General features: G+C 44.7%; 1 protein-coding gene across 10 annotated transcripts in view; it reads left to right on the top strand.

Annotated features, from left to right (window-relative positions):
- The first annotated feature begins 5,105 nt into the window (after positions 1 to 5,105).
- The window catches only part of LOC135921906 (N-acetylneuraminate (7)9-O-acetyltransferase), a 243,303-nt gene continuing 235,531 nt past the window's right edge, over positions 5,106 to 12,877 (top strand). For 2 of the 10 annotated variants that reach the window (XM_065456312.2, XM_065456308.2), the window contains exons 1-3: positions 5,107 to 5,491; positions 5,587 to 5,683; positions 5,852 to 6,041. In XM_065456312.2, coding sequence (XP_065312384.1) covers positions 5,356 to 5,491; positions 5,587 to 5,683; positions 5,852 to 6,041 — 423 coding nt within the window. In that variant the 5' untranslated portion in view covers positions 5,107 to 5,355. Of the gene's footprint in view, positions 5,492 to 5,586; positions 5,684 to 5,851; positions 6,042 to 12,877 lie in introns of all 10 variants that reach the window. The other 8 variants (XM_065456310.2, XM_065456316.2, XM_065456311.2 and 5 more) reach the window with 8 other exon arrangements.

The raw sequence follows: 12,877 nt of genomic DNA, 5'->3' as shown, positions 1-12,877 counted from the left end.
TTACATCACACCAAGACAAACTCCTAGCACTCCCCGGACAGGAATGCTTTAGCAATGAGCATGCACATTTTTACTTTGCCAAAACTTTGCTTAACTTCTGACAAAAGTTGTTCATTGCTAAGACTACGCCTAAAATTATGCTATCATCCTTGTGCTATTTTTAAAAATGACTATATTAAAAATAACATTTTGTTTACAAATTGATGTATTTATATAATGTATATTATGACCTTGTTGGTACATTACTTAGGAAAGCGAACTGTGCTAAAAACATGACAGCGCTTTGTCTTGTGTCTTCTTGTTTGCAGCCCTGCAGACTTGTTGCAGCCCAAGTAACAGTGAAGGTCAGCGTTATTTTCTTACCAGATTTGCTAGTGAGTGGTTCAGCCATGGCTGTGTATGGAAGAGAGCGGGCACTATTTTGCAAGTCGCCTATTACTTAATTGCAGGCATTATGGGCATGCTTCCCTGACACCTGCCTATTCTAAAGACTGCAGAGCAGCAAGCACAGCACATGCTATGACAGGGTAGGTGAATCTCGGCTAAGGCAACTGGCCACGGCTATCTGGTGTTGAGCGATTGAGCAGTGATGAGACAATCCCCCTATGTTCCATAATTTTTCACTTCATTCTTGATGCCCTTAATGCGTGTCACCACCCTAGCCCCCTTACCGTATCATCCTCCCCACTCCCTGGAGCTCTCTGAAACTCTTTTCAGCTAATCACTGTCCCACTTTTCAACATTCACGGGGTTGTTGAATGACACAGCATTCTATAACATTCCTATATTTATGTTTCTGTGTGGACATCGAAGCCATTCACCTAGCTCCCATAGTTTGTTGTGGCGGCTTCTTAGCTCTCCTGGTCCAGCACCCCATCCTTGATATAGATTGCCACACGCAAATCAGCATTCTGTAGGCCTTTCTTTCTTGTCCCGTTTTCTCTCCATTTTTTTCATTCTTAGCAGTGTGTACAAACTAGCCTGAGAGCAAGCTCTTCTGAAGTTTATTAGCATAATGAAAGACAGGGTCAATGGAAAGTAAAAGAAGAAGAAAAAAGGTGGGGGGAGTGTTTTTTATGAGTTTTCTAAACAGGCAAGTTGTCATATAAGTAAGTTGTATAATAGCAAGCACCAAGTATGAAAGAATAAAAAACGCATTTGCACTTCTCGTCTGACGAAATTTACTGTGCTTTTACAGAAATGAAAATAATTGAAAAGGAAGTAAGTGTTTACGTTGAGATACGAGCACGTAATCTGTAAGCCTCGTAAGCTTATGTCAAGTAAAACAACATGAAATACTGAGAGAGTGAGCTTCTTAAGTACACGTGTTATAATAGGAACACCAACCTTCTTCAGGATGATAAAAGCACTGTAGGTCAAGGTTCTCCACGTAGTGGAAACATTGTTAAATCTGTTAAGATGTGAATGTGGGCAAGTTGGTAACAAAGTTCTAACTTGCTAAAGCACTTCACTGTCCTCATCGAACTAATGACTATAGTTTCTTGTACATGTGTCTTGATCACATTCAGCACAACATTATGCATTTTTAGCTTTCTTTAATACATTCTGTAGCCCCTCAATGGATTCAAGATGCTAGAAACCTATGTTGAACTACAAAGTGCTTGCCATTAAAAAAGACAAGAAGTCAGCTCCTGTGTTAGAAATATTTATTAGTTAGAGAAAGGCTAAAATTTAGTATGAACATTAGCCATGTCTTGAAGTTTTCATCCTACTCATTTTACAGTTGAAGCTAGCTTGCTTCTCAGGTTACTTGTGCTTAGAATTAAAGCACAACAAACAGATGAATGGCTTGCCGGGGCGTAATTCACAGAAAGTGGTCACTTTTCTCACTCACCGTAGTGTTTGGGCTACTGCTGGTACTGTTGGCCGCATAGCAGCCAGTGCAGTGCCACTGAGTGTCGTGTGCTGATGTGCCAGTTTTTCTTAGCATGTGGACACTTCTCCCACGAGTTTCTTTGATGTTGTCTTGACGAGGGCGGAACAGTGAATGAGCCAGTTCATCTTGAAATTTTATAATTGGCGTAGCGTTTCCTTCAAGCATGCCACAAATGTTCCACGCATTTATGATGGCACATCCAACAAGCAACTCAACAGCTACCTTTCTGTACCACTTGAGTCCTATTCTAAGGCAGTTGTGGTATAAGGTCATTTGGTCACTATAGTTGACACCCTTTTTTGCTGCATTGTAATCAAGACCGGCCTGATGTTTCATGATTGGTGCGCTGTCCCTTGTTTTCTTCCTACTGTCCACCAATGTTGCTTCATATTTGGTGACAGATGTGAGTATCAGAACAGGCCTCTTGTCCATCCACTTCAGTGCCTTCACTCCATTTTTGGACAGACTAAGTGGACTGTCCATTCCAGTACACGCTGAATGAATAGAGCACGAGAGCCCACGGTGACGATTGCCGCTTGCTCTACCAGCTTAGAGCTCTACCTAATCAGTGTGTGCTGAAACAGTCCACTTAGTGGATCCTTACAGAATCCTTCCCTAGACTGATGTTTGTGTTGGTAGGTTGCAAGTATTGCACTTTCTTTCCTTTCATGTGGGCAGTTCCTACATATGGATGCAATTTAACATATTGTATTCATATTGCCTTTGGTCTATACATATCTAATTCATGCTTATAACCAGGCCTACCAGCTCTTGTCCTGCATATTTATATAGCCTTCTCATTGGAGAATGGAGTCATTCTCCATTATACCCTCAAGCACTTGAAGTAGACACTGCAATAACCCCAAGGGAGGGGGGACAGTAACGCAAAAATCTTATTGGGCTTGTAGTGCTGCTGAAGGATGCACACATACCATTTATGCTAAAATTCTCAGCAGACATTCCAAAGTTTGTACGGGTTCGATTTTAGCTGACTAAACTGAATGATTCATATTGAAGGCAACTCTTGCAACATTTGGTCAAACTGAATGAAACTGGACAGCACAATTAGCTGTGTTCATCTACCATTTATGCGACTGCTGCCCCGAGCATTTTGCCTGTTACTTTGCCTTTCGTTTCTGTACTATCAAGTTGAAGTACACATGTACTTTATCACTGTACAAGTAGAATGGCTTCAAGGCTTTTCCTGGGCATTCAACAGTCACTATTTATTCCTATAAACCTTCCTGCATGTGAAGGCAAAAGAAACTCATTAATTCATGCTGGAAGTATAAAAAGACAGGTATTTGCACAGAAAATGTTTATTTTGAGCACCGAGGTTCTTGCTGATGTAGATATGGTGCTGGCTCCCTCCTTGCCCAAAGCATGTGCTTGCTGTACACAGCACCAGATGATGGCTTCCTAGGTCAAAAGATCGAAGTGAAATAAGAGGCATTTTGTTTTAGCCCCAGAAAGAAAAAGCAGGATTGAGACATTAACATGTATAAAAAATACTTGCCTAAAGAAAAATTAATACACAAGCAAATTCACTAAAGAGGTTCACTTTCAAGAGCAAAAGTATGGTTACGATGAAAATTACAAGGAAGCTTCACTGCTCATTGAGGTTTCGGTTCAGTAGTTGTTGAGCCACGAGGGTTAGCATGATACATCTTGCATATTATGTTTTGTAGAACAATATTGCACTTTGAACAATGTAGTGCCTATTTAAATGAACTGACAAGGAACGCTGAAACTCCAGGCTAGTTTGGTCTGCACAAGATATGATACACACTGTACTGCATTCATTTAGTGTTTTTGTCACTGATCTCATGCACAAAGGTCATTCACACCTATCCTACATGAAATGCAGTTACTTCTTTGAAGCTTCATCCAGTCCTTGAATTTGCTGCATGCTTATGTCTAAGGGAGTTCATTTGGTTCCTGTTAATGTAGTACATCTAAGCAGTAAAGCAGTGATTTGGGCTTGTTGGTAAGACATCGTGAGGATTATAGCGCGTTAAAAAGACAAGGACGAAGGTGAGACGTGACACACACAGGCGCTGACACACACAGCGCCTGTGTGTGTCACGTCTCACCTTCGTCCTTGTCTTTTTAACGCGCTATAATCCTCACGACATCTAAGCAACTGTTATCAAATGTCCATAGTGTTCCCTTGCATGTACAAAACATTTTTGGCCCTTTCAATGCACAATACTCATTACATTTGACACTTGGGACTCGTGCAAGGCACCATTTAGTATTATATGCTTATCCACATCTGATAATACTTTCATAGCTGGGTCATTCCCATGCCAAATGCCTTGGTTATTACTGTGACCATCTCACACTTTTCCTTTAGAATCTTCTTGTCCACTCTTAAGGAAGCATCCCACGACATGTCTCCATCCTAGTGGTGCTATGGAGTTAATTTATGAGCTAGTTGTAGCAGATGACGTCAACTGAAGGCCACTGAAGATAAAACTCTCTGCGACAATTCCTTTCGCACAAAAAATGCAAACAATACAGAATAGTCAAAATGTAGTTATCTGGCAAGACTGGCTGCATCCATCATCTTTGTTTGGTGCAATTCTGAGGTGGCTCCATGTTACAAGACGCTTGGCGATTATTGCCATGTGACTGTTCGGGACTCTACAAAACACAAGAATTGCCTTACTCCGGCCTTTCTCTTTGTGCAGCGGCCAACGTTATTATTCGTTAGTAAATGTGAAACAGACTGTACACCGCCTTTCGAAGGAAATGTCCACGCGCACACACGTAGGCACACACCGCGCGTGGCACGAAACGTGCCCAAACACGCGAAGTGCAGGAGGAAATCAAGGCGGCGCGAACGAGAGATGGGAGAGGGGTACCACCCGCTAATAGAATTTTGCTTCGCATGCGGCGCTCTCAACGCCTAGTGTTCCTGTATATGCTCCCGCAGGGAGCATCAACGCCGGCGCCGCTCTCGGTGCCGTTCTTGTCCATATACCGGCATTCCCATGCATACCTCAGCGCAGCAGCGCCAGATTTCCCTCTAGGTAATGTAGTGAGAAACTCTATGACTAACTATGCGACAAATAGATGCATGCCCTAGGCACCTAGGATCAGGTCACGTGAGGGATTTTTGTGCGAGATTTAGACGCACACCGAAAGTAGTTATTAAAAAAAAAAAGACAGCAATGTGACGTGATATTTGGTAAAGGAAGCTTCAGCTAACGCATGCGCAACGACCACAGAGTCCTCGGGGGCGATGGTCAGCCTGATGTCCAAATATCATGCTTTCCCGTCGAAATAGTGCCAATATCAGCTGCTGTAGTATCGACGTTTTTAGGGCTGCTGTAATCTATGGAGCTACGGCTGAATATGTCGCATGGTATGCTGCAGAGTGTGCTATGTGCGTGATTGTGAGTTGCGTGAGCGCTGCTCTGGCAGCCTGAATTTATACAGCGTGCGTTCTCGATATGGTCGAGGACGGCCGGCACGTCACCACCAGTTCTGAATTCATTCACCGCATCAATGCCAAAAATTGCAAACTAGTTGCCTGCTTTGTCGTGGTTGGTTTCGTCGTATACCACGGCGTTATTCACTTGACGTACGGTATGGATGACATTCTCGCGTGTTCGTGCACGCCTGACTAGAATGCACGTTTGAGTGCTTTTTGTCATGAATACAATATTTTTATCTCTTGGCAGGAATTGACACGTGCAAGTGGCTGCTGAGCGATGGACGATTTCAAGGCTATCATGTGTGGCAACCGTACGGGTGTATGTTGCACACCTACACCAATGCGTAAGAGTTTCACTCTAGGAACTGATACCGGAGCAGCTGGCGGTGTGTCGTAATTTAATTATGCATTTTCAACAGCCCTTTAAGGGCACACTGATGTAGCGTCAGCGCCTCACAATGGTCGTGCATTGTTCGGCTCTAATGCAGCTCTGTGTGTTGCTGTACTTTCAGGGAATCCCGCATGTGCCTGCGCTACATCGCCTACTGGGGGGGCAAGAACCACATTGTGTTTGTGGGCGACTCGCGCATCCGCCAGCTCTACTGGGCCTTTGTGCAACAGGTGCAGCCGTCACCCGTGTCAGCTCCCCAGCAGGCACACCGGGACTTGCGTTATGAGGAGAAGGACCTACACCTCATAGTGGTCAGTTGAGCCCCAGAGTTTGTTACACAATATCCACAAATAGTGCTACTCAGACGCCTTTTAAAAAAAATGTAAACAATTAATGAACATTAAATGACATTCTTAAACGGGCCACTTTCTTTCTTAGAGAACCATTTTTGTGATAGACGTCAATCATTTGCGTTCTAAAAAGCAACAAGTATCTTAACTATAACGTGATAAAGTGGAAGCTTGGGTGAGTTGGTGATTCAATATCGACATGACTGCACAGTGCAAAAAGACAAGGACTGAAGAAAGGACACAACACAGCGCCTGTGTTGTGTCCACCGTGCGTACTAGGCTGCTATTAGCGAAAACTGCTCTATGTGCCCTAACATTCTTTTTTAAATAAGAACAGCCACCTCAGCCGTAACACTGTAGCTGTTAGTTGCGAAAACGTGGAAAATTCTGGTTACCATTATGCATTGGTTCAATAGAAGCTTTATAAGTTGGCACAGAACACCCACGTAGTTTATTTATAAAGTTGGCAGCAGTGCTGCTGCAGGTACGTGCGAGCAGCTTTGAAAAATTGGTCGGCTACTTATTTCCATAACTTGTTGCAGGAGCAGTGCGCTCAGCAAAAACGCTTATTCGTGGCAACAAGCATCCATTCCAACTCCTTTTGCTGGGAATTTGGGCCTATTACTCAACACTTGCAAGCTCAAGCAAGATGAATGTTGAAGCTTAGGCGAGTTGGTGATTCAATATCGACATGACTGCACAGCGCTAAAGATGACAGAAGAAGACGCAACGCCTGTGTTGTGTCCTTTCGTCTGTCCTCGTCTTTTGTGCTGTGCGGTTGTGTCAATACTCAAGCAAGAGACGTTAAGTACTGCTGCCTCTACCGCTACTCATGTGTGTCACGGTGACAACAGAAACTCTAAATCGGGTGCTGAGTCAAGGCACACATTCGACTATGCTGCCTAGAGTGCAATGAGATGTGCTGGTATGTGTGACCCCGAGTGCCTCTGATCGACACTGCACTTGTCAGCTTATGGCCATGACGAGCTAAATTCCATCTTATAGCCATGACGTCGCTTTGTGGTATCTTTACTCTCTCAGTCCCTGTCGATTTATTGTGCGCTGTGTTCAAATAGACATGTATAACCAACTAACCCACCAGTTTGCCCTGGAACTTAATTCTGTTCTGCTGGAGAAGATCCAGCTCAGCTTTGGCAGCTGTTCTCTCTTGTGTGGCATGCGATTTGAAAGTCCACGAAAAACTGCAAGTAATTAAGCCATTTGACCACTGGTGCCTGCAGTAGTTTCAGTTTTTTGCCTCAGTCATCCCTTGTGGCTGCAGTGAAATTTAGTTATATTGAAAACGTGGATAAACACGTTTCATTTTAGGGAGGTTTATAACTTCAATATATAATTCATGTTCAGTTTAGGTCATAACTTCAGGTTACAACCTTATTTTATAACTTCATGTCTATTGACATAAGTCATAAAAAGTGAAATGCTTCATTACATTAAGAAGTTCGTTGTGGTGGTGTATTGCATAACGCCTTGTGGAAAACACAGTATTGCACAGTTTTGCAATGCCCTCGGGCTTTGCAAGTATTCATATAAATAAAGAAATGGCTTTAAAAGAAAGTAGTACATAGTACAGAAGAGAAACAGCTCTGACTTCGAACTGATCTTTATTTTTGAGAGGAGCAGAATATGTACACTGGCATATGGCAAAATGAAACTAGTGGTAACAGAGATGGAGTCAAATCGACCATAGCACGTGCCCACGATTGCGCAGCCAGGTAATGACGCTCTAGTCATGATAGTGCGATAGAAGGGATGCTTATCTTACCTTATGGTCACCAATCTTACAAATTCCTTCTGCTTCTATTATTTGACTTGTCAGCTGGAACCTGTGCCTTGCGAGTACTATGCACAGAAGGGGGATGCAGCCACAATCGTGGCAGTGAATGCCATGAGGGCCCTGCACTGCATTATGCACACTATTTCGGTGCTCACTGAGCCTGTATCTGAGACATCTGCTGATCTGCCCAACATACCTTTTCCACACGTTGGATCAAGTAAGTGACATCCACTGCACAGGGGCTGAAGCGTGACTTGTGCTTGACAGAACACAATGAAATGTTAGTGCAAGGCGCGTCAACTTGATTGCACAATTTTGCAGTTTCTGAGGTGCTGAAAAAAAACTGTCCACACGCTGGCATGCTGACAATCTTTTTCAGCCTGTGTTAGTTGTGTTGTAGAGTAGAATGACTGCCCCGCTCTTTACAGAGCTATCGTGCTTTTCAGGGTTGTGTCCTCATTTGACGACCATTAGCAACTTCTTGGCCATGGCAGAAAGCAAGTTGTTTGGGTAGCCATTGTCTACCAGACGCCTCACCTGCTGTGCGAAGCTGCGATGTGTTGTATTGGGGTAGGACCTCTTGAGGACATTAGCAAAGCAAAGGTTGGTAATGCCCCTCTGAACTAACGTCGAATGGGCCCAGTTGAAAAGCAAAAGTGGTTTACCACTTCTTGGCTCATACATCCAGCAAACGTGAGTGGGCAACATTCAAGTCTACTATATCGAGGTTTAGCTGTTTAACAAAATGTGTCTGTCTGCAATTTCAATAACTAAATTTCACTGCTTCCATGAATGAACTGCAGGGTGCGGGAGTGGACCCCGTTGCTTTGTGTGTGACCGTTCTCAACGTGAACAGAATTGTGGGTAAACAGTCCTCCCAGTCTTACTGTTCATGGCCCAATGCATGTAACACTTTCTTAAGCACCGACTGCATCTTCTCAATGCTGTTTGACTGTCGACGATACACGCAGCTGTGTATCGCCTTTCTAGGAATGTTGTGGTTCAGGCACTTGTAAATACCATCCCCTGGTCAGCCGGAATCTCTGCAGGAGAACCGATTTGCGCAAACGCGGACAAAAGAGCATCGACTATCTCGGTGGAGCGCAGTTCCTTCACAGGAATCGCCTCAGGAAATTGGTTCTATGGTTGAATTACATCAGGTCTTAGGTTTGTAGAAAAAGTTAGTTTCACCTGACAGGTGAAGCACTGATTGTGGTAGCAAATTAGTAGGTAGCTATATGAATTAAGGATAGTAGTTTTATCAGCCCTATAAACTTGTAAACATTCGCTTACTAACTAAATTATCAATGACAGAAGGTGTAAGCGCAACTGAACAAGGACGTAGAAAGAAACAGGCAGCGCTGTCTCTGTCTGTCTGTTTCCTTCTACGTCCTCGTTCATTCGTGTTTATACATTCCATCAGGGATTCAAACCAACTAGCCCACCAACGTGTTTTAACTAAATTAACAAGCACAGTGTCATGCACGCGCGGGTAAGCATGAACACATCTCGCTCAATGAGCGCGTAAACTCGCTGTCAAAATGCTAGAGTGAGGAATCGTGGAAGCAGCAACGAGCAAATTGACCTTCGTGCATCTCTCGCTTCACCGCAAATGAAATGTCGAAAGCACAGTGCATACGAAGCTACTAGCACTATGCGCACTCTGCAAACATCGGAGATCGCTTTGAAGATGAGGCCCGTGCAGGCACGCACTTTGGCCACATTGCAGATCGCTTTCAAGATGCAGCGCCCACACGGCCGTAAGCAGCAGCCGCCAAGGAACACCCTAACTCCCTCGCTTCACCCCCGTGCCTCGCACACACAGGGGAGGGTGCGCTTTCGGCCCGCCTTCCTCGCTCACGACCGTGTTCGCTGCTCGCACGCTTTCACTCGCAGCGTGTGGCAACTATTTTATCGCCCTTGGACTTTATACGGAACCTCACAGTGACACCGATGCGAAAACACTCATGTACTTTGGTTTAGGTGCATGTTAAAGAACCCCAGGTGGTCGAACTTTCCAGAGTCTTCTACTATGGCATGGCTCATAATCAGAAAAGGGCTTTGGCATGTAAAACCCTATAATTAATTTTAATATTACACCGATGCGATGGCAGAAATGCGTCTGGAATGTCCATATAATTGTGCTCACAATAATAAGCCGATAGTTGCCAATATTTTCACAGGCTTGTGCTCGTGCACTCATCGGTATTCACATCTGTTCCCACTCATGCTCGCATCATCCCACGTCCAATGAAAATCTCCAACCGACAATTGCTCCCGTTCACACTCGCATAACCACACACTCGTTCACACTCGGGGCAGAAACCTGGAGGCTTACAAAAAGGGTTCTACTTAAATTGAGGACGATGCAACGAGCTATGGAAACAAGAATGATGGGTGTAATGTTAAGAGATAAGAAAGGAGCTCATTGGGTGAGGGGACAAAAGTGAGTTAATGACATCTTAGTTGAAATCAAGAAAAAGAAATGGGTATGGGCAGGACATAAAATGAGGAGGGAAGGTAACCGATGGTCATTAAGGGTTACGGACTGGATTCCAAGGGAAGGGAAGCGTAGCAGGGGCCGGCAGAAAGTTAGGTGGGCGGGTGAGATTAAGAAGTTTGCAGGGACGACATGGCCACAATTAGTACATGACCGGGGTAGTTGGAGAAGTATGGGAGAGCCCTTTGCCCTGCAGTGGGCGTAACCAGGCTGATGATGATGATGACACTCGCATATTTCATCACTCAATAATGCCTTAGTGTGGAGCGAGATTGAGTCATTGTACTCCTTATTGAGTGTGCCAACCTATGCGGGAATCACGCAATGTGAGTTTGCAAGTGCGCTGCAAGGCCAGTGAACTTCACTAATAATGTCATAATAATGGCGACAAGAGTAGGATGAATATTCTCAAGATTACTGGGCCTATACATGGTCAGTTGTGACTGCTGCTGTGCGGCACTTGGCTAGCTGTGGTTCTTGGCGCTTGCTTTGACGTGGCCGGAGCTGATCGTAATTCACCATGTTATCATTATCTGCCCATCCCATGAAATAATTTATGGTTTCATTCTATTATTAAATCGAAGCTTTCTTTGCCCCTTTCTTCAACTTTCCCACTGCTGCTGCTGCTGTGGCTGCTGATGTCTGGCACACCGTATGGGGGGGGGGTGTGTTCAGAGCGTGTGTATACATGACAGAAACGGGGGGGAGAGGAAAGCTCCCTGGGCATCACCACATTCGCCTCTTGGCAGCTGTAATTATCCGTGACAACCTTAAAGAGCATTGCAGAAACTGCAGCCCTTCCCTTTCTACTAATGTGCGAGTGCAGAGGGGACATAGAACTGTAGAGAGGAAGGAGAAGACGAGACAAGGGGGAGGACACGTGAAAAGGCAAGGAAACACTACTACTACATGACAGCAGTTGTGGGGAAACTGGATAAGCTTAACTTCAAGGTACGGTACAGTACATTGCTGCTGTTTCTGAGAAATAACACCATGCAAACATGTCAAGTGGACTAATTACGCAAGGCTGCAGAAGCAGAGCCGCATTAATTAAATCACACCGCAAAGTCCAGGCAACACTACGGAAGTGGTCGACCGTCAAATCAACACTTCTGTGCCCACTGCGCTCGCTTTGCGGCTATGGCATTGCTAGAGGTTGCGGACTTGATCTCGACCGCAGCAGCCGCATTTCGATGGGGGTGAAATAGAAAACGCATGTGCACTTAAATTTTGGGACATGTTAAAGTGCGTCACGATGTCAAAATTAATCCGGAGTCCACCGCTACGGCGTGCCTCATAATCTGATTCTGGTTTTGGCATGTACAGCCCCATGATCCAATTCAAGTTTAATACTTCTGCCAAGATGTGATGTGCCATGTGAGGTTATGACAGTGCTCAACCCTCTCAGAGGTCATGAAATGTGGCTCACGACAGTGCCTCAAGCAAGCACCTCTCCCTGTGTGTTCTGTGTACTACGCAGACAAACAGCAGTGGTGCCCACAAGATAACGTTTAGCATCAACTCGCCACTCTCGTGTTAAACTAAATGTTGAAGAAATTAAGCTTTCATCGTCAACATCGCTGATAATTATCATCAATCAAAGCAACCACCACAGAAAGCTTCGCTTAATTCGATTCCCACAGTGCGTGGGATCTGTATAATTTTTAGACACAAATCAACTAGTCAAAACATAAAAGGAAAACAACACAAAGTTTGCAGTCAGTGGTCTTGTAAAGGGGTCCTGAACCACCCCTTGGGCTTGGTGAAAAGGCGTAATCCTCGGATGGCGTATGCTGCTGTGAACATCTCGGCCAGGTTTTGCAATCGTGCATGGCATTTGGAGCTCGCAAGTAGACCAAGAAGTCAACTTTCTCTAAAATGCTCTCTTTTCAACAGAAGCCTGCCCCTAACTCTTTTCTGGAGGCTTTATTTAGTAATATAGTGGATTCCCTTATGGCGGCTGCTATTGGCCAATAGCTGACGTCAATCAACAAGGGTGTTTAGATTGGGGTGCTTTTTCCTTCTGTTACTAGGTATATTTATTGACGAAGTTTAATAAACAGGCTGAAGTAAGTGAAAATCTGCTTTAGAATTTCTATATTAAGTACTTCCGGAAGAAGCCGACTCTCGTGTGCTCACGCTCGGCCGTGGCTGCCCGCGTATAAATGAAACTTTGGCCACCCTGCTTATCGGTCTTGTAGCCGTCGGGTCTCGCTAATTTCAGCTAGTTTTAGACGCTCAACTACCCTCGAATTATGTGAAACTTAAGGTCGGACCACATTCCTGGCTGGTTAGAAGCCTTGGCAGACTTATGGATAGTGCTTCAAGATGCCCAAGTTGGATGTGACTACTATCCGTTGGTCAAGCTGGTGAAGGTCAAAGCCCGTCTGCACCACATAACACAGTCAGACTGGTGCATATGAGTGCGAGCACGTGGTCAAGCCCTGCCGTGCACAAAGCAAACGCTGCGCACACGCACAGCAGTTGCATGTAGCTGCGGTC

Source organism: Dermacentor albipictus, chromosome 1 (genome assembly GCF_038994185.2).
Source record: "Dermacentor albipictus isolate Rhodes 1998 colony chromosome 1, USDA_Dalb.pri_finalv2, whole genome shotgun sequence".
NCBI classification, from domain to species: Eukaryota; Metazoa; Arthropoda; class Arachnida; order Ixodida; family Ixodidae; genus Dermacentor; species Dermacentor albipictus.
The sequence above is the reverse complement of the archived record's forward strand: the minus strand, read 5'-3'. Positions and strand labels throughout refer to the sequence as shown.